The sequence below is a fragment of the Leguminivora glycinivorella genome, chromosome 24, assembly GCF_023078275.1.
Source record: "Leguminivora glycinivorella isolate SPB_JAAS2020 chromosome 24, LegGlyc_1.1, whole genome shotgun sequence".
NCBI lineage: Eukaryota > Metazoa > Arthropoda > Insecta > Lepidoptera > Tortricidae > Leguminivora > Leguminivora glycinivorella.
In genome coordinates this window covers 6,611,540-6,634,425 of record NC_062994.1, presented here as the reverse complement: position 1 = coordinate 6,634,425, position 22,886 = coordinate 6,611,540, and the positions used below count along the sequence as shown (strand labels likewise).

The window sequence follows — 22,886 nt, the reverse complement described above, 5'->3', positions numbered from 1 at the left end:
AAAACATCGTGAGGAAACCGGACTAATTCCAATAAGGTCTAGTTTAAGTCTTGGAAGTTTAGGATTGGAAGGAGTTTGAATAATTGGTTTTGGAGTTTTGTTAAGGGTTGGAAGGTCAGATGGCAGTCGCTTTTGTAAAAGCCTACGCCACATCTTGGGATTAGTTGTCAAAGCGGACCCCAGGCTCCCATGAGCCGTGGCAAATGCCGGGATATCGCAAGGAGGATACTCAGTGCCCGCATAAATAAGAATAAGAGCGCCCCCTTGACAGTACTCATGTATTTCAGTAGACAAAAGGGAAAGAAGGCACCATAGCGAATCTATCACAAGTTTCCCTTGTCAGCTCTGTGGCAAAGTATGTCGCTCTCTTGGTCTTTGTAGCCACCAAAAACTATGTTTCTCGGTCATTGCACTATATATAGTCTGAAAAAGAGCTGTTATATTCTGCATATTACATATAAACTAACCACAAAATTAAAATTTTGAAAAAAACCCCGACTGCGACGTAGTGGACGGATTTTCATGATACATGGCTAAGAACACTCCTGATTAACTCAGCTTTCAAACAAAAAAAAAACTAAATCTAAATCGGTTCATCCGTTCGGTAGCTACGATGCCACAGACAGACACACACACAGACAGACAGACACGTCAAACTTATAACACCCCGTCGTTAATGCGTCGGGGGTTATAAATATATAATTGATTGTCTCCAAAGTTATTTAAAATACCGAAGTCGTAGCTCTCTAAGCTCATTTAAAAGCAGTTCCCGAAAAGTTTGTACATAGCCACGTCAGCAAATTTTAATTGATCCTATTTTGTTACCAACATTTAGTGATATAAGTCGACTTTCGTAAGATATATGCAGGATAATTGTTATAATTAAGAAAATATAGATACTAGAGAACCTTAATGACCAAAAAAAACTTACTAAACTCTCAATTCATTAAATAAATCTCGGTACCAAAAAGGAGTAAAAAAACAAATTTAACTTTTTCCTTAATTTTTATACAAACTTTTCGAGAACTGCTGTTAAAGTGCATTGAAATTAATGAGCTTGAAATTTGGTAAAACGATACCTTAAAATAAGACAAACAAACGCACTTAAGAAAGCTATACATTTCAGCCAGGGGCAGTTTCACTATAGGATTGCGGCTAGACCCTTTGACTTTGCTTCTGTTGAGTAACTTATTAGAATTTCAAAGCTTATACATCTATATTTCTGGTCGCATACCAATGAATCTGCGTAATACGTCATATTACGATAAAGCTGATTATATTATTATTATCGTGTAGGGCGGGCCGTGACAACTTTCCTTAAGTACAAGGTTAACCCTGTCTAGTAGGGCTGGGACACGTCGAAATTCACTTGTCGATACTTAAAGCTTTACCAAAGATATATGTAACTCCGTATAGACGGATAAAGTCTAAGAAAAAAACGTACCTCAGAGCCATAGAGAAAAAGGTACGGTGGTCTACATGGCGTTACACCTTTGGGGAACGCTCGACTAGATGGTGCTAATATTAATATTTGACATTTTAATACATATATAGCTAAGAATATGGGTCAAATTGTCAAAACTGAGATTCAAAAGTTCTAAGCTTGTGTCGAGAGATGGCAGTCTATGCACTGTGATTACACATTTTACTTTGACAGTAATTCTCCATAATACTGAATCCTCTTTGGCTGTACGGATCTGTAAAATTGGTTCTAGTCGTCGTTTGTAAACATGGTTACGTTAATGATGTTTGCACGTATTTAAATATATAAATAAATATTATAGGACATTCTTACACAGATTGACTGAGTCCCAGGGTAAGCACATAATGGCTTATGTTGCAGGTACTCAGACAACGATTATATAAATATAATATACAAAGACTTATATACATAGAAAACATCAATGACTCAGGAACAAATATCTGTGCTCATCACACAAATAAATGCCCTTACCGAGATTCGAACCCGGGACCGCGTAGGAAGCAGGGTCACTACGCGCTAGGCCAGACCGGTCGTCCAAGTTTTTGTAGCGTCTTTGTCGTCCTCTGATTACGTTAACTCGGCAATACGAGTAATAATGTATTTAACACTTGCGTTTTGTTTTGTTTGCGGATGCTCAAGTAGACGGTTTCTATGCCACATTAAGAAAGCGTGCCGTAGCAACGCGTCGCAGGGTGTTTGGCAGCAGCAACGGTATCCTGATTCGATATCCTGAGTGCGATAGCGGGCAGGTTTGATAGTCGCTATATGCAACACTGGTCGAACCTGCACCTCTCCCTAGCCAATTTCGAAAAATAAATTATGTTGTAATTAGGTACTAAGGCAACTAACATAGTGCTTAGTATTTAGGTGTAATTTAATTAACCATGTATGGATTTTGTGGTCCGAATTAATGTTTTTTTTTTGTTTTGTGATATTTTGCATCGTACAGACCTGTTTTTATTAAATATCTTGAATGAGTACTTTTGGGAGCTCTGTTCATTTTCTTCAAAAAATAAATTTCATTTGACGACGATTACGCTTCCAAGTAACGTATTAAAAACTTATGGTAGTCAAACTTATACACACTTAAAAAAACTTGTAACAGAAACGGAAGATCTAAGGCCGGTGTAATCGATAATCTATCGATAAACATGGCATCACTAGCGCCACCGGATCCGGCGACAAGTCTGCCCGCATCTGTCACCTTGCCCTATCCGGTCGCCATTTTAGATCGCTTACGTCACTGACTGCCGCTTACCGGTAGGACGACGAACTACTCCTACTCAGAAACCTGTGAAGGACCCTTTAATAGTACATTACGATAATAGTACATTGTGCAACAAGGGGAGGAAGTTGAATATTACTAACGAGAGTAAGTTAAATCGCTCCGGCTTAGACTCGAGCACAGTATAAGGATATATCAGTAGTTAATCTCCGGCAGCGGCGGCGCGGTCGTTACTACTGCGCAAGGTCACGCAGGGTTGTACAACGTTACTATAATCGACTTCGTACAATGTAAGTTGTTGTAAATCTAATAGGTACTATTAACTGTAAGTAGGTTTTAGTATAACAATACCACGTCATGACACCACATTAGTCAGTATTGAAGACACAAAAAATCATTATAAATATATTACTCTCATACGCGCAATAGTAGATTGTGTAACAATAATTGCAAAAGCGTTAATTTAAGTGTTCATTTTATATGTTTTCTCTAGAATACACCCAATCCATCACAATAAAAAAAAGATTCGTTTGAACTAGAAACGTAGGTACCTACTGTCCTACTCGTATTAGTAACTGTGTATGGCGCTATGCTAGTACCAACGCTCTTTCTACCTTTTTATCTAATAAAGATTCAAGTACGTATTTGTTTCTTAAATACTGACGAAATCATATTTACATAAAATGTTTGAATAGATGTTTGCACAATATTTAAGTAGGTACCAAACTTTCGAGCTAGATAGATCGCAGCATCTACCTAAATGTCGTTACAGATAAATCCTTATTGATTTTAATGTGTCATTCTAGCTTTAAATCTCACTTTTACGCCATTTACGTAAGCAATAATGTACCTAACACTGCAAATATATAACAACCACTTACTTTTCTGGGTGTCTAGGAATTCTAAAGAATGACATTTCCGCATTTTGAGAACTTTCCATACACCCATAAACACTACAGTAACGAAAATATGTCTTCGGTGCTGACGTCATTTTCTCCCGAACTCAACACGTCAACACAGCGCGCAAACGCGGCCCCGACTGTCCAGCCCAATAATCACCAGTTTCGCATGTTTTCGCCGCATGCGAGGGGAGGGAGGGGGACACACCGCGCGGCGTGAAGTTTGTAAGAAGAGTTATTACTGGTTTTATACTGTGACTCGAGTTAGTAATATTCATACTCCCCGAGTTACACACAATGTTTTTCATCACACTTGCAATGTAAAAAATATGTAAATAGATGTAAAAAAGTTAAGTATGGTACAAGAAATTTCATTATTCCCTTGGGAGAACGATTTTTCTATAACTCACGCTCCGTCTGCGTGCAATAGCACATTTAAAGTGCGGGTGTGATGAAAAAGTCTTATCTAGTCTTAAGTTCTTGTCCTTTTATTTGGAGTCGTCGGCAACCCGAACCCTCCTTAGAACTTGTACACTCCTTTTTGCTGTGTACTTAACACAGCAAAAGGGAATGTACAAGTTTCTAATGGGGTGGCAACGCGCATGTGACACTGTTTGAGTTGCAGGCGTCCATGGGTTGCGGTGACCGCTTTACATCAGGCGGGCCGTATGCTTGTTTGCCACCGACGTAGTATTAAAAAAAAGTGCGCAAACGAGCGAACTTCGAATTACGCACGTGTATCGTATGACGTTTTTCATTAGGTATAGGGGCATTTTCAGAATTTGGGACCCCCCAATTAGCGTAAGTATTTAACAAAAATCAACTCACTGTCAGTTTTATGAATCACAAACAATTAAGCATAAAATCTGTCTAAAAATTTACTTTTTTCAAATTTTGAATGTAGATTATCGCTTAAAGTTTATGTAATTAACACAAAAACAATAGTTTTATAGAAATATCATGCTTAATTATCGTCACAAAACTGACAGTGAGTTAATTTTTGCTAACAACTTACGCTAATTGGGGGTCTCAAATTCTGAAAATGCCCATAGATGGCCCTCTGAAGTTTCGACGTGACAATAAACAGATGGGTTTTTTTTCATGAATAATAGTGGAAAAATTCAACCCGCCAACACTTGTTAATGCAGACAAAAATCGCATTCAGAATGCAATGTCAACTAGTCTAATAACCAGATCACTTAGTGTAGGACGGTATGTGACATTTAATGTTAAAATATCCGTCTCATTGACAATTAATGTGATCGATTTTATTAAACACAATACGTACGTTCAAGTTTATTTTTACAACAATAACTGGTGAAGGCGCTCTTGATTCTCCGAAAACGAATGAAATAGTACATTACGATATTTACGATACAAGTGCGTAAAAAAGGAAATTCGAAATGAGATGCGATAAATTAAAACACGGCCGAAGGGAGTGTTTTAAATGGAGAGAGTTACGAATTTCCTTTTCGCACGTGTATCGTACGACGTTTTTCAGTACAGATATCACTCCGAAGATTCGACCTGACATATAATGAACCGCTTCTCGCACTAGTGCGTAAAAATACACCATCTGTACTGAAAAAGTTACATTTTAATCCGAAAGAGTGCAAAGTAATTTTCATAGAATTTTGAAAAAAATGTCCGATAATTCCGTGTTATAAGTTTGTCGTGTCTATCTGTCTGTCTGTGTCATCGTAGCTCCCGAACGGATGCACCGACTTAGATTTAGTTTTTTTTGTTTGATAGCTGAATTAGTCGGGAGTGTTCTTAGCCATGTTTTGATGGAAATCGGTCCACTATTCTTCTTCTTTACATCCTGTTACCCTCTTCTGGGGTGTAGGACTCGAATCATATTTCTCCATTTACTCCGGTCTTGGGCAGTTTAGGTAACCTCCACCCCATGCCTTAAGTAAAGTAAAGTAAAATTCTTTATAAAAAAAAATAATATTTTTCTTTCTAGCACCCTGAGCTCCTGCTGAGCCGAACGACGCCACTATATTGTTTTTTTTTTTTCAATTTTGTGGTTAGGTTTTTGACTGTCTGCATTTTTACTAGGGCTTGTTGTTGTTCGATAAGATGTGAATATCTCAGATCGACCTCGCCGCAAGCTTACACTAATCATGACCAGCAAATATCGAACAACACAACCAATTATTCCTTTGTTAACGCCGCACTGATTATATTAGCGACTTTCGAAACTCTTTGTTCGGAACTTAGCCCGTAAGGCGCGGCGGTCTAGATATGATGCAGCCTTGAGTTATGAGTACGTTGTATGGTATGATGAACACAGTAGTAATAGGTATTTACTAGTTAAGGCTGCTTTCAAGAAAAACGTCAAAATAATGTAAAATTGATAGTTTTAGTCGGTGAAATACTACACTTTCCGTTATCTAACAGATATATTTAATTCAAGTTTTAATTAGAGCATCTTATTATCTTGATTCTTATCAGACTGGATTTTTGAAAACTGACTCACTAAATTAATTATGAATTTTTCTCTGATGCACGTTTAGAAAAACCCGCGTATAGCGCTGAATTAGTCGATCTTATTTCTAAAATTTGGACAATTTTGAATACTGAAACTGGTAAATTTATAGTACGTATATCCTGTACTACAATCTTCTCAGACTACATTTTTATTATAAGGTTTTGAAAAAGAGTAAACGAGGCTAAGACGAATTCATTTTTTTTTTCAGAAATTACCTAAAATTAGTGACAATTTCTTTGAAAATCTACATCACATAGAAGTTATTTTCATATTAAATTTAACTGCAACGTTTACTAAAATTGCTCTTATGCCTTAGTGATTATAAATTTCTTTTATATATTTTTGACAATTTTTTGAAAACAAGCCTTCACCGTCACAATTATTACCATTTCTGGACATTTTCTCATATTTTGTTAGACCAAGTAGAAAAAGTCCTATTATATGTTATATATTTGTAAACTACTCAAAAAGTCCTTTAATTTGATACCACACACGGTATGATTAAGCGCTCGGTTGCGATTTCACTATTTTTCACATGAAAGCCCTCTTAAATCTTACTAGTGGGCTATCAAATGAATAAAATTTGGCATAAAGAGTGTGGCTGGCTGTCTTTGGTTTATTTTCATTACCAGATCAGGTCCATATCAACATCATTGTTTGGTCCAGAAGGCTGGTCGCATGCTCCTTTGAACAACAATGCTCGTTCCGCTTAGCGAAATATTCTCAAGCAACCCCACTTTGCGTTTTGTTTTTTTTTATTATACGAGGATTTAGTACACAATAGGTGCTGGAATTGTAATTACTTGAAATAACTTGTACCCGTTTATGAGTAAAAGCCAAATGAAGTTGGGGTTGCTGGAGAGGATCCTCCCAGCAACCCCTACTCAATTTCGAAGTAATAAATTTGAGTAAGTTGAAAACTACTTATATACCGGCCTTAATATAACTAACAAAAGAAAAAAGTTTTGTTATTAAAAATATTCTTTTCCCCTCACTAGCTCGGAAACACGTGTTTTGTCCTTTAATACCATCGGGTAAAAACGCATTTTATTCACTAGTGGATAAAGTAATTTGACCTTGAATATAGTCATTTTTCCTGCTTTAAAATTGATAAAAGGGAGTGAATCTAGTGATGACGATGATTTACCACATGTGGAACTACTGGAAGCAGTGATGAACGCGTTTTTTGCGTTGTACTTTCCTCGCTATAGTGAGGGGAAAAGTTTTGTGATACACTCGGGTGCAAAAGTAATTTACTTCTCGTGTGTTAAAAAACTCGCAGGTTCAGGATTCTATTGTCGAACCACTCGCTTCGCTCGTGGTTCAACTATAGAATCCTTTCACTAGCTCGTTTTTCAATTCCACACTCGGCGTTAAAATACAACTTTGCACCCTTGTATAACAAATAACTATAAGTCTACAAAGTTGCCTATACCGTCATTGCATTTGCATTGGTCGAGGGTCTAAATTTCCCAGTTTTGCAATCATTATTGACGTCATGCATGTCCTTAGAAAGTATTACAACTATTACAAGTAGTCTACGGGCCCAGTAAGGACAGTGAGTCAGTGTATTACTTATTCTGTCCATACTCTGTTACGACAGTTACAATGATCTAGGCTAAAATGGGCAATACTTACGGATGTTATGTTATATGCCTGTTACTAACATATTTTTGGTTTATTGTTATATCTGGCACTAATATTTTTCTTGGAAGTTGCTTTTTAGTAGCATAATCTGCATAATGCCATTGGGCTGTGCCAGATCCGACAAATATGTACGTCTTCGTGGATAACAGGATCGAAGTACTTATTTGTTGTTATTCACTTCTTGCTGATAGATTTGTACTTAATTATGTTATGTAGTGAATATTATTGTTGGTTTTACGAGCTCTATTACAGTTCACAGCATACATATATATATTTACGTCTGTATGCTTAAACTCAGTAGGCAGAGCACATGAAACTGCTCAAGTTTCGTTGCCACTCTAAGCAACTACGTGAGAGGTTGAAGAAAACCCAGTCCCGCGGGAGAAAAGAGGGTAGTGAATTTCTTATCGCGTCACCACACGTGCAAACCATCTATAATCATCCAATTTTTCACCCCCGACGCAAAAACGACGGAGTGTTATAAGTTTGACGTGTCTGTCTGTCTGTCTGTCTGTCTGTCTGTCTGTCTGTCTGTCTGTCTGTCTGTGTGTGTGTGTCTGTCTGTGGCATTGTAGCTCCCGAACGGATGAACCGATTTAGATATAGTTTTTTTTTGTCTGAAAGCTGAGTTAGTCGGGAGTGTTCTTAGCCATGCTTCGGTCGGTCTACTATGTCGCAGTCGGGGGATTTTTCAATATTTTAATTTTGTCAAGTAAGTACAGTCGCCATCAGATATATAAGAGCGCCCGAGGTACTCAAAAATATCTGAACACGCCTCTAACGCCTAGGCAATAGAGGCGTGTTCAGATATTTTTGAGTACCTCGGGCGCTCTTATATATCTGATGGCGACTGTACCATGACAAGTCCACCGTCCAAATTCTAATTATTTTGCTTATCTTGACCTTGTACTTTATTTGGCAACGTTGCATCACACAGGCCTTTACGCAGTGAAGATATTAGATATGAAGATACCAGCAGATTAATCATTGTTCGATCAAATATCAAATCTGTAGCAATAAGTAGATCACTGATAGCATGTTGACTTAACCTTAAAGTTAAAGTAGACCGTTTGACCATTACAATGCACGAATGATGAACAAGAATGTTCTTGCAAAAACTGATTGCAAAATATTTTTGATAACTGTTGATAAGATGGGGTCAAAATTTAGCCTTTATTTGTATGATAATACGAGCCATGAAACGCGTCTTCTTAAATGAAGGAACATCTCGTCACTACTTTAAAAAAAACTTGTATCTTCGTCTGTCAATGAAAAGAAAATTGTAGTAAGTATGTATGGAATGCATATAGACTTACTGCGTTTTAACTTTGAGGAGCAGCGTGAGATACGAGATTTTTTAAAAGTAGTGACGATCTATACCGATTTAAAACAGAACGGTGAAAAGGATAGTCAGGTAGGAAAAGGTAGGAAGAACATCTATACCGATTTAAAACAGAAAGGTGAAAAGGGTAGCCAGGCAGGAAGATGTCAATTACCTATATGGTATAAAGCTTTCCATAATTACAGTAAGAGCTATGTACTTATGTTAATTGAGAGCAATTTATAGGACAGACATTGCACATGTTAAACAATTTGTTAAAGAAGTTTCCAATAAATAAACTTGTCTGGGTGTCTGGTGACCTTCGAGTGGGTTATTTTTTTGGACAACGCCTAGCCTGACTGTGCAGCGGGGAAACGCCACAAGCTTCTTTGGGAAGAGGGAAACATCAAATTACTCTGAGAACAACTTTGTTTCAATAAAAAAAAAAGTAAACGTGAACTTGATAGAAATTTGACGTTTAAAATAACCCCTTGCGCAATCTATTTAGGCCTTTTGAGATATTCATAAACGCTTTATAAACCTGAATTAGTTAATAATTTTTTGTCATGCATGATGACTTATGTATTTGTAAGAAATTGATAAAACATTTTTTAATAAATCAGTTTAGTAACTTTTTTATGAATAAGGGCAATTCTGCACCATTCGTCCGATTCCTCGTTCGTCTAGTCAGTCTTCATTCGTCCGTTTCTCAGTTCGTCAATGTCATGGTTCGTCAATTGTTCCTTTCGTCTGGTTCCCATTTCGTCAATTGCCAGTTCGTCCAGTTACCCGTTCGTCCATTTACCATTGTCAACTTCCTGGTTCGTCAATTGACATGTCTTCAATTTCTTAGTTCATTTGTCGGTAAACCTTGGGTCATCTCGTTCGTTTTTTGTCACGTTCCTAAATTTGTTTGTTTTTTGTCACGTTCCGATTCTGCTTTCGTCAGCTACTCTTTATTCGTCAAGTCAGTCTGTAGTCATTATCGTCTTTGATCATAATGAGTTGTTGGCCTTTTTCTTACTTCGACTCAATTGTTTTTCGTCATTTCGTATTTGGTCATATTCTAAGTTGGTACCTACTGACCTAAAACTATGCAAAAACACGAAAAACATACATTTAACAGCGAACATGGTTTGTCGGTAATGTTTGCCTTACCGTGTCCGCTGATAACATATTCTTAATAAATCACTACAAGTCTTCAAAAGCTTTCAAAATAACAATTGATACAACCTCACATTCCTCAGAATAATTAAATTGAATATAATTAACCAGACCGGGCGACCTTAGCTGGGTTCAAATTGCACTTGATTGTACGTTGCTGGTCAGTTACGGCTGAGAACTGTTATTTCACTACTGTGTGATTAGACTTTTAAAATGGCATTAGCTACATGAAAATTCTTAGTTTTAACATATAATAAAGAGTACTATACAGCGATCAAATATATGAAAGAGGCGCGTTCCTAGCACACAGTCTTAAGCTCGTGTATGAGTGAAATATGACAGGTCGATTATTCGCGTTTTTGACAGGCGGTAACTGTGAGGTAACCGAGAGGGAGTGGGCGGCACTTTTAGCGGGGAGTGGGATGCCCATACTGTAGGATGGTACTCATTATTACACTGTGCCACTGGTAATAATTCAGGCTTCTTGGCGAACGAAATGTAACTCTCTGTCGCGCCAATAGGTACGGAAGGGCGATTGAGGAGATTACCTACTGCGATACGCTAACGGATGGTGTACGATTGTCAGTTTGGCTAGGCTGGCAGGTAGCATGTAAAATTGTACATACCTAGGTAGTTTTAAAGTGAGATGAAATTGTTCTTAAATCTTATGTATTTTAATACCTGCGGTGTATCTTTGAGTGCTTAATTATAGTAACATATACCTATGTACAGTCAACCAACCCTATTTGGAACCCTAGGCCACTCTACAACCATGTCAAAATAACAAGCAGTAAGAGATTTCTTACAACCTGATTTATAACATCACTGTGACATAGTTCTACAGTGGCCTAGGGTTCCAGTTGTTTGAGAGTACTTATTATATTTTCAACGAACCCAAAGTTTGGGAACCTATTTTATTTTACCGACTTTTTTTATGTGAAACTGGAGCTTTTTGCCCCTTTAAGAGCCTTCAAAAGAGTAATGACATTAAACAGCTGCAAGTAATATGAAAATTATGCAGTGTTTATCACCATCAACATTATTAACTTAACAATAACTGATAATGTGTTTAGGATATTAAAAAATCCATACAGATTAAACTACTAAAAACGATTACAACAAAATATTACGCACAACCACATAATAAACGTAGCGATTTAAGCGAAAATAGTATTTGACCCGACGAGATAAGACCGTTTTAAATGCATAATTGCTAACCTAATTGCTCAACAACAGTTAAAAGTTAATGGAACAATTTATAAACAGTGAAATTTTGTAATTATATAGTACTAGCTTTTTCCCGCGGCTTCGCTCGCGTTAGAAAGAGACAAAAAGTAGCCTATGTCACTCTCCATCCCTTCAACTATCTCCGCTTAAAAAATCACGACAATTCGTCGCTCCGTTTTGCCGTAAAAGACGGACAAACAAACAGACACACACACATTTTCTCATTTATAATATTAGTATAGACTAGCTTTTGCCCGCAGTTTCGCTCGCATTAAATTCGAAAATTGCGGAATGCTCCATACAAACTTCTACCCACTATTTTAGGGAAGGGGGGGTTAGAAAGAGACAACCAATAAGCCTATGTCACTCTCCATCCCTTCAACTATCTCCACTAAAATAATCAAGTCAATCTGTCGCTCCGTTTTGTCGTGAACGACGGACAAACAGACACACGCTTTCCCATTTATAACATTAGTGTGGAAGTGTGGATTTTCATATACAAATTAGGCTTTATGATATAGATGTAAAGTTTGTAATTGCATATGTCTAGTGAGGTTCTGTTGTGCCTCAGACCTTGCAACGACCTTTAAGTAGATCATTTAAGCGTCTTGACATTATAAATTGGTATATTATGAATTTGTTGTAAGCCGCAATACTGTTAAGTGCCGTAAAATGGTAGTAACAGGGGCCACCGAGCTTCGCTTGGAGTTCGAAAACTCGAAAAGTCGCGTTTCCATGGGCCTAAGACTAAGCTAAATTTATTCGACGCAAAAACGACGGGGTGAAGTTTGACGTGTCTGTCTGTGGTATCGTAGCTGCCGAACAGATAGGTAGCTCGGAGCGGCCTGTCTTTAACTTACTATTTGGTAGTGTAATGTTTTCATTTACCCTCAAGTCACAATAGAGGAGAGTCGGGTATATCGTACCGTCTGTTAAATCGTACTACTTCTTGATTTCTATTTAGACAACCTATTTTACTTATATTTCAGGTCCTTAATGATGCTTTTTTTTATAATTAGGTACCATCAATTGCTGAAATAAAAAATGACACTGTTAAACACAAAGTTGAGAAAGTAAAAAAAAATATTTTCGTGGGCTTCGATATACTTACTTAATTGTTATGATTTTGTAACGACATAAGTTTTAATCTAGTTACGTTAAAAATACATAACTACTATTATTAAACTACGAATTTAATCAGGTTTCTAGCGTAGTATTAAAGGCCCAGTGTGGTGGTGGGTTAAGAATTTCACCACCCCCTTTCTTCCCGTGGGGGTCGTAGAAGTCGACTGTGGAATATGGGTTAAAATGTGGCGTATAGGCGAGAGGCTGGCAACCTGTTACTGCAATGTCACAATTTGCATTTCTTTTAACCCCTTTTGCCAAGAGTGCTCTACTTACCCCTTTATGGGATACAGGCGTGATTATATATTTTTTTTTTTATTATTATTATTATTCACAAAAAATAAACTTATAATTAACAGTTTACAGGAATCCTCGCCAAACTGTAACGTTTGATGGCGAGAGGCGCTCATTGTTTTAGACATTAGTTACTTAAATACAGTTTTGATATAAAACAGAAACGTAACTTAATACTCTAAGATTAATATTTAACGTTTGTAACTTAATACTAATTTAAACCCTTTTTTGTTTTTTTTTTTACGTTTTTTTTTTATATGTACGTATACGTATTAAAGGATCTTAATTACCTCAGCTATTTTGGTAATATTTATTTTATCCCTTATTTAAAAAAAATATCATGTTGGTTAAATCGTACATAGCTAATTCGCATTTGTAACTACTTGTAGGAACGAAATATTCACGATATCGCGTATAATGAATTTACAATTCATCCCGACGTTTCGAACACTTTACAGCATTCGTGGTCAACGGGTGACACCCCGAATTGTAAATTTATTATACGCGATTTAATCCGTTTCCATAGTTTTATTTCAGAAATATTCACACTTACATAAAAAGTGGTACGATATATTCGACTTTCCCCCATATTAACTATTGTTCACTGTTGAGATATGTACCTATTTGCGAACTACGATGGCGACTACGCTTTAGACGGACAGCACTTACCTATACAATAATGTCAAGGGCGCGTCTCAAATCCGTCATACTCAAGTGCGAAACAGTCGATACGTGATCGCTATAATCTGTTTCGACTCGGTACAGTTACTTACAATAATATATTACACAGAATAAAAACATGATTAAATATACATTGTGAAATAAAAAGGACCGTTTAAACTTTGCCCAGTGAGTTTTGAGATCATAATGAACAACTTTTGTTATGGGACCAATGCTGAAATCTCGGAAAAAAAAATTGGCTGTTGGGTGAAAACAGACAAAATTTTTTTCGCGATTTCAGCGTTGGACCCATTTTAAGTATTGTTGAATGCATTGAACCACAGAACTTAATTTAGATAGAAGAAACAAATTCATATATTTGTATAGGAGCCGAGCGTGTCAAATTTTGTACTGAAGTTGATTCTTGCCTGTAATTTTAAATATGTCTCAGGCTCTTAATTATTCATAATTTTTGTGTTGTTGCAATTGAATATCACGTAACGAGGCATTTTTTATGTTTTGGTTGACTTCAACTTACAAAAATTGACGCCCGAAAGCTGCAAGCTGCGAGTAAAGACGGACAACTCAGTGGATTTCACTGAGTTCATTTGACACGCTAAGTAGATACGTTTGCTTGATCTATGGTATATATGACATCTGTGCAGTGAACGGTTCTTTTTATTTCATCCTGTATAAACTACCTCCTCCTCCTCCTTCCTGTGTGGTGACGGGCTAAGAATTTCACCACCCCCTTTCTTCCCGTGGGTGTCGTAGAAGTCGACTATGGGATATGGGCTAAATTGTGGCGTAGGCGAGAGGCTGGCAACCTGTCACTGCAATGTCACAATTTGGATTTCTTTCAACCCCTCTTTGCCAAGAGTGGCACTAAAACCTTAGTAGTTCATGTGCTCTGCCTACCCCTTTATGGGATACAGGCGTGATTATATGTATGATTATATGATTATATATGTATAAACTAACGCCCTGTATTTCCATAAAGGGTAGGCAGATCACATGAAACCGCTGCAGTTTCAATTTAATCAAGGAGTTGAAAGAATACGGAATTATGACATTGCAGTGACAGATTGCCAGCCTCTCGCCTAACCGACAATTACATAGTAAATATTAATAACTATTCGCAGAAACACTAAAGTCGAGACAGGCCCTCTTCTCAAAACTTCTGAGTCGAATCGTGTTGTCCTTTTCGGCATGGCGCTTACTCCTTTTGACTATAGGGTTGTCAAAAATCAAACACTTATTTATCTTATAGCGCACGCAAAGGGATGTCAAGTTGTACCAACCGGGCCGAACGGAGGCAGAATCGCTCAGTGTCCAACCACTGGCACAGTATAAAACTAAATTTTAACTTCTGATTAGCAGAAACGTCTGCAATCGATGCCGTTAGGCTTATAATAAATTTAAAAGTGGAAAATGTCTGCCTTGGGTGAGACTTGAACTCACGGCCTCTGGATCGATACTCCAGCGCTCTGCCAACTGAGCCACCAAGACTTCAACCAAGCCAGCGAAATTTTCCACTACTAAGGTCAATGGGACCCGTAGCGACATCTACCGTAAGAGTGTTAAACTTCTTAAACGGCAACCGGAGTTCCAAGTCATATTGGAAATTCACCAGTTACGATGCGCTAACCATGCTAAATTTTAACTTCTGATTAGCAGAAACGTCTGCAATCGATGCCGTTAGGCTTAGAATAAATTTAAAAGTGGAAAATGTCTGCCTTGGGTGAGACTTGAACTCACGGCCTCTGGATCGATACTCCAGCGCTCTGCCAACTGAGCCACCAAGACTTCAACCAAGCCAGCGAAATTTTCCACTACTAAGGTCAATGGGACCCGTAGCGACATCTACCGTAAGAGTGTTAAACTTCTTAAACGGCAACCGGAGTTCCAAGTCATATAGTATAAAACTAGTAATAAAAATAATTCTTCTAACAAGTTTTGCGCCGCGCGGTTTGTCCTTGAGTAGCGCTCGCACGCAGCGAGGTGCAGAGAGTACATGCAGAACCGGAGGATGCCGGTCGCGTCAGTACGCGGCGCGCTGCGTGCGAGAGAGCCAAATACCAATCGCGTCGCCGCTGCCTGAGATTACCTACTGAGTCGTCCTTATACTGTGCCACTGGTTATCCAACGGAGGCCGCATAAATATCTGGCACTAGCTTATTTGTACAGCTTGTCAAAAATTTTCGCGGACTTCAAAAAAGTAAATTATTGTAGGTGACTGTACTTTGCCCAAGGGGAACCGATAATGTTCCGTGGTAATGGCTGACCATAAGTCATGTCAGAAATATACAATGTGTTATGTTTATAAGTAAATAGTTTATATTTAAGAGTGTATTTTTATTGTTTGGCCAGAAAATCATTCATCTGTCATTTTTAATTGGTACACAATGTTGGTATTCTTCATTAATACTGACTTTTCTTATCTAGAGAAAATGTTTTTAATAAGTAAGTGAAAGGAGCTCTGTCATAGGTTAAGGATTGTTGATTTCAGAAAAAAAGATCTTATCATTTTTTGAACTCTAGCTAACTATGAAGTATGTAAAACTTCCGAGCTTATACTATCAGCTGCAAAAGTGGAAGGCAAATGTATCAATCAATTCATTCATAATTTCTCCATGCACTTTTGCAGCTGATAGTACATATGGCATTCCCTTAACAGGCGGTCCTCGCCTCATTGACCTCAGTCTTTAGTTCACCATACTACGTAGACTACGTAGTGTATGAAATAGCGATATTATTCTATAGTTTTGTTCCTCTTCTTCATCATTACCTTTTTTATTATTATTATAAATGGGCTTACTCTTGACCACAGACTAGCCAAAAGCAAAGACGTGGCCTACTATGGAGTGAGTGCCGAGAAGACGCCTGTTCACCCTTGATTTCAAGGTGGCCGGGTTATATGAGCTCGGAAATATAGCCACCGGCAAGGAATTCCACTCCTTGGCAGTGCGCATAAGAAAAGAAGAAGCAAAGCGCTTCATGCGAATTCGCGGAATATCTACCAAGAAAGGATGGGAACCGGCCGTGCGTCTAAGAGTCCGATGGTAGAATGGGGACGGTGGAATAAGTGTAACTTTTCAAAATTACTCCTTCCATTGTTACAGATCAATCCAGCCAGGGTCAGAAGAAGCGTCCCGCCGACATGACTTTAGCTGAACCTCCTCACACCATGCAGATTGCCCAGATCCTGATATCACTGCTCCACGCTTGGGGGCTTGATCCTGACCTGGACAGGGTCTGTGAGGCTAAACTGGGACTGCTGAGACCTATGGTAAGTATAGACTGATGATGTTATAGTCGCATTGAAGCCTCCTCACACCATGCAGATTGCTGAGATCCTGATATCGCTGCTCCACGCTTGGGGGCTTGATCCTGACCTGGACAGGGTCTGTGAAGTCAAACTGGGACTGCTGAGACCTATGGTAAGTATAGACTGATGATGTTATTAGTATTGAAGCCTCCTCACACCATGCATATTGGCCAGATCCTGATATCACTGCTCCATGCTTGGGGGCTTGATCCTGATCTGGACAGCATTTGGTGGGCTAAACTATGGCTGTTGAGACTTATGTTAAAATATTGTAGACATGGGTTTGAAAGGGTCAGCAATATGCTTCAATTGCAGGCGTCCGAAGGATGCCAGATCTTAGTATAGGCATGCTGAAATGGTTCTTTCTATCGAGATCTTGTGAGCTACATTCTTATCACCATGTTATAATTTCATGATATTTTTTTTCCATCATAATCGAATAATGCTGGATATGTTTCTCAGGTGCCAGTTTGCTTCGGCGTGGTATCCCGTCATGGCCACATGGCTGTGCAACTGCCGACGCGACTCGGCTCAGTCACTGCCGGGGTGAAGGATCCTCAACTCCTCAAGTCGGACTTGCCACCGGAGCTTCTGAGGCAGGAGGAACTTACCAGGTCTGTATCAGGACTTAAAATTGTTAAACATTTAAAATTATTACACTTTTTACGTTAATTTCGAGAAAACTTAGTTATTTGCCACTGTTGTACTGAAGCTGCCGAGGCTGATATAGACCGACCGATCGATAATATTGGCCGCTTGAACTTTTAGTGTTATTTTCCTACTTAATTGAAAACAGTAAACTATTGAGTACCTACGCGGGTCATCCAAACATCTGAATATCAGATCATCAATCGGAAATCTTACACTTCACGACGAGGCCGTTTTTATAAAACTCTTCAAATTGTTATTTTTTTTTTATCGTTTTTAATAATTAGTGTTTTAATCCACACATAATTATGTAAGTTGGTGTACTTCGGATTGCTGTGAAATTAATTTCAACTTGAATAGTAAGAATCGAAATAAGATAGTGTTTTTAATTTATATATAGTAGTGTGACTACATAAAAAAACACAAATCAAAATATTTGTTAAAATAATTTGATTTGTTCCCATAGCTGCGTTGGATAGTAAGGTTTCTGAACATGAGCACACGAACTAAAAACACATAAAACTTATTCAAGAGTGCTTTACGAGTAGAAGTACCCTGATAACCTCACAATCAGTAGCGGCTTGCCCTAAAGAGCGCTTGTGCGGTGCACTCCCAAAAATAATCACAATTAAACTATAGTAATACATCAATTATGGTACCTCAAATTAATGTATTATACTATATAAAAACTATCGCAAAAAAGTCCAATCAAACAATTACTTACTTATATTTCTTAAAAGTTCATTAAACAGTCTATATTATAATCCGCCAATTCCCTTCTTATACAATTTCATACGCACCGCGCTCAACGGAGCGCTTTGAATTGCGCTCCTATGGAGAAATATTCAGTACATTCTGAATACGAAATTCAGTAAGAGCGAAAGAGAAGTTTAGTCATAGCTCCGCGCGTGAGACAGAAGATTATGTATGAAATATTAGGTAAATCTGGAGCGCCGCTCCTAGGGACGTTTGACCACAGAGCTATATCAAGATAGAAAGAAAAAGTATCCTATTTAGTACCGCGAACGGCAGTCTGCTCGACGATTGGATGTCAAAATTAGTTTTCCATTGCGGTTTTAATATGACGAGCTCGATTTGGCGTGCGTTCAAAACGAGCGACCTATAAACGTGAAATAAATGCTAGAATAATGTGTATGTAATGAAAATAAATTGATTTGTTCTTAGAGTACGAGCGATGTAAAAATAAGCCATGAATTCAAACTGTCGAGTCAATTCACATTCGTGATATCAAGTATTTATCTATTTATTCAACAGATTAAAAAGTATGCAACACAAATTAAATTACAAATCTTAAACTAACTTATATTATAAATATTCTAAACTACATTAATAATTAACTAGGATAATCCAATCATAATAAGAACACCAATCAATGCGAAATGTTACACGATCGGTCTCCCTGTCAACCGCCAAGCTTTTTCCTTCTATCTCGATATAGGTCTGTGCGTTTGTCCTTGATTACCGTCTCGGTTGCACCGCGCAGGCGCGAAATTCGTCGCGGTCATCCGCGACCCGCGTATTTCGCGCGCTATTTTGTTAATTGTTAGTAAACACTAGATAAACAAGTTTTAAGGCACGCGCGGGAATACAATTTTGCCTTATTTTGAAACCGCATAATTAAATTGTTTTTATTGCAAATGTGTGAGAATGGATGGATGCAATGTGACATTTATAAAAGAGTGTGAAAAAACTTTTGCAACGCGATGTGCATGTCTTTTATTTGGAGCGGGTGCGGACGGCGGAGGTGGTGAGTCTGCATGGACCGATACCGGCGTCATCAGTGACCTATCACATCTTTCGAAAAAACATTCACAATCCCGCATTCATTTACTGAATGAACTGCAGTTTTCGTCTATTCATTTTTATGTTTTACTGTTACTAACCCTGAAGCTGGGCAGCTATATAAACTAAATAAAGAATATTTTTCATTGAAATTTTAACTTATAGTTCAGGCATTTGTTGGAAAATTAAAGGAAAGAAAATAAATGCATCTCTGAGCCAATTTAATATGATTTAAATTTAATCACATTGAATAAGTAGGTACAAACAGGAACACTAGACTTTATGCCATTGTAATAGGAATTACAAATACACAGTTAATAGTGTTGCTTATGTTACTACATACATGTAGGACCTTGGGCCTTAGTCCGTTTTCACATTATCCGATCCGATATCGGATGTCGGAAGAATTTCAATAAAAAAAATTCAAGATGGCGCCTGTAATGTATGGGATATCGGTCCGACATCCGATATCGGATCGGATAATGTGAAAACGCACTTACGATGATTATTTGAGTGAACACCCACAAATTACAGCCGCGAGCCGCCTCTGCTCACAATAATCGTTGATAATCCTCCCGTGTGTTCACAGACTGTTCTCATCGAAACTACACTGGGAACTCAGCACGACCCTGACAACCAACCATTTGCTGTCCATCGTGGCTCTAGCCAACACTCTCATGTCCATGAGCAACGCCACCTTCATACCAGAACAGGAGTTTAACCGGAGGATGCACAGGTTAGTTCTCATGGTAACAATAGCTCCATCAGGGTGTCTTTCTGGAAAGTCAGGGAAATGATTTGGAAGTCAGGGAAATATTTGGCACCAAGAAAAAAAATCAAAAAGTATTGAATAAAAAATTATTTCTTCATTTGGCTACATCCATGACAACAAAAATGGATTTCTAGTAGTGTATCCGATAATCTAGAGCCGAGTCGTGACGATGAGAGAACTTCAAAGCACTTGGAAACCGAAAGGCATGTAGTGTCAAAACACCTAAATGGGCATCCCGACGCTAACAGCAGAGAAAAAAAAAATTCTTTAAAGACAGGACTTTTTTTTTTGCAAATCTAAGCAGAAGTGGTAAAAATGTCATCATAGAATGAAAATTTGGTCAGCGAAATTTTCTTAAACGGTCATGGAAAGTCAAGGAATAGTCAAGGATTTTTTTTTTTGGGTTTAGTAGTGAACACCCTGTCCATAGTTAAACATACTAAACCACTTCGTCTACATATTTAGCACGGTGACAGATCGTCTAGCAATTTCATTGTATCGCGCGAATGCAGACTTGAACTCTCGAAAAATGTCTCTGGGATTAGCACACGCCTTTACCACACCTCGGCACCACAATGGCGATTCAAATATATGAAAGAGGTCTAAACGCACACGGTCTAAACTCGTGTAGAACTTTATAAATACTTTCTAGGAAAATTGTTTTGAACTTGATAGGTTCAGTAGTTTTTGAGAAAAATACGGGAAACTACGGAACCCTACACTGAGCGTGGCCCGACACGCTCTTGGCCGGTTTTTATACTGTACTTTTACTGAGAGTATTCTGAGTTCTTAGTAATTGAAGCTATAGCTATTTATGTTTATTCAATTTTAGACCGCATGTCCACATTTCCTTGATTTTACAAATATTTATTTTCTATTCAGACCTTCAACAAGGAGCTCATCATCCTGGGCTGGTGATGAAGAAAGGGCTGAACAATTGGCCGCTCAGCAGCAGCATATCAAACAGGGCTGGTCTCTGTTAGCTACGCTTCATTGCGTTCTGCTGCCTGATAAAGTGGTTGCTGCTGGTAAGTAGACCTTCAGCTTATAGCCCTCATCAGCTGGTGGTAAAGAGTTGATTAGTTTGCTGTCCAGCAACAATATATTAAGCACGATATGGTCTCTTCTGGCCACTATTCATTGTGCCAGTAAGTGACCTTCAAGAAAACCTCTGAGTCCTTCAGCTAACAGTACTCTGAATCTTCATAAGCATGGTGTTAAAGGGGTGATAAAGTGGTCGGTGCCGGTAAGTAGACCTTCAGCTTATAGTCCTCATCAGCTGGTGGTAAAGAGTTGATTAGTTGGCTGTCCAGCAACGGTATATTAAGCACGATATGGTCTCATCCGGCCACTATTCATTGTGCCAGTAAGTGACCTTCATATTAAGCAGGGATGGTCTCCATTAGCTACGCTTCATTGTGTACTGCTGCCTGATAAAATGTTAGCTGCCGGTAAGTAGACCTTTACTTCTCATATTCCTATGAGTCATCAACTGGTGTTGAAGAGATGTGTAGGCCGCTCAACAGCATATTAAACAGGGCTGGTCTCTGTTAGCTACGCTTCATTGCATTATGTTGCCTGTTAAAGTCGTAGCTGCCGGTAAGTAGACCGCATATTCCTTTGAGTCATCAACTGGTGTTGAAGAGATGTGTAGGCCGCTCAACAGCATATTAAACAGGGCTGGTCTCTGTTAGCTACGCTTCATTGCGTTATGTTGCCTGTTAAAGTGGTTGCTGCCGGTGACTAGACCTTTACTTCTCATATTCCTTTGAGTCATCAACTGGTGTTAAAGAGATGTGTAGGCCGCTCAACAGCATATTAAACAGGGCTGGTCTCTGTTAGCTACGCTTCATTGCGTTATGTTGCCTGTTAAAGTTGTAGCTGCCGGTAAGTAGACCTTTACTTCTCATATGCCTTTGAGTCATCAACTGGTGTTGAAGAGACGTGAGAGACCTAATAAAATAAATTGGTCATACCTGTCAAATCGATTCGGCTGTTGAATGGGATGGTCTTGGAATTTCGTGATGAGTTGACGACATTATCTTCATAATAAAATTCATTTATATTATTTAAGCATGCTCCAAAGTCCTCATCCCTGTTGAGAAATTTAGAATTGTTTCGTGAATTTGAATTTTTAACCCCCAACGCAATAACGACGGGCATCATACCATCGTAGCTCCCGAACGGATAAACCGATTTTGATTTAGTTTTTTTTTGTGAAAATCGGTCCACTATGTCGGGAGTTTTTGGGCATTTTCGCGAGAAGAATCACTAAAAATATTTTTTTCCCCTCACTAGCTCGGAAACACGTGTTTTGTCCTTTAATACCAGCGGGTAAAAACGCATTTTATCCACTAGTGGGTAAAGTAATTTGACCTTGAATAAAGTCAAATTAACTGCTTTAAAATTTATAAAAGTAGGTGAATCTAGTAATAAAGATGATTTACCACCTGTGGAAGTACTGGAAGCAGTGATAAACGCATTTTTTGCGTTGTAGTTTCCTCGCTATAGTGAGGGGAAAAGTTTTGTGTTACACTCGGGTGCAAATGTATTTTACTTCTCGTGTGTTAAAAAACTCGCAAGTTCAGGATTCTATTCTCGAACCACTCGCTTCGCTCGTGGTTCAACTATAGAATCCTTTCACTTGCTCGTTTTTCAATTCCACACTCGGCGTTAAAATACAATTTTGCCCCCTTGTATAACAAATAACTATTCTAAGGTAGGTAAATTTTATGTTTTTCCTACTTTGAATCTACCTTTCGATCTAGGACAAAAAACAAGAGCCAAAAAAATGGT

The 22,886-nt window shown here is 38.2% G+C and overlaps 1 protein-coding gene and 2 non-coding genes across 5 annotated transcripts in view; 1 reads left to right on the top strand and 2 right to left on the bottom strand.

Annotated features, from left to right (window-relative positions):
• Positions 1-22,886, top strand: part of LOC125238814 (WD repeat-containing protein 7) — a 191,326-nt gene that overhangs the window by 145,041 nt on the left and 23,399 nt on the right. For all 3 annotated transcript variants that reach the window (XM_048146260.1, XM_048146261.1, XM_048146259.1), the window contains exons 21-24: positions 16,662-16,828; positions 17,330-17,481; positions 19,908-20,054; positions 20,973-21,118. In XM_048146260.1, the coding sequence (XP_048002217.1) occupies positions 16,662-16,828; positions 17,330-17,481; positions 19,908-20,054; positions 20,973-21,118 (612 nt within the window). The remainder of the gene's footprint in view (positions 1-16,661; positions 16,829-17,329; positions 17,482-19,907; positions 20,055-20,972; positions 21,119-22,886) is intronic.
• Trnad-auc lies at positions 14,976-15,048 on the bottom strand. The gene has a single exon. It is a non-coding gene; the product is annotated as a tRNA-Asp (tRNA).
• On the bottom strand, positions 15,273-15,345 carry Trnad-auc. Its single transcript has one exon. It is a non-coding gene; the product is annotated as a tRNA-Asp (tRNA).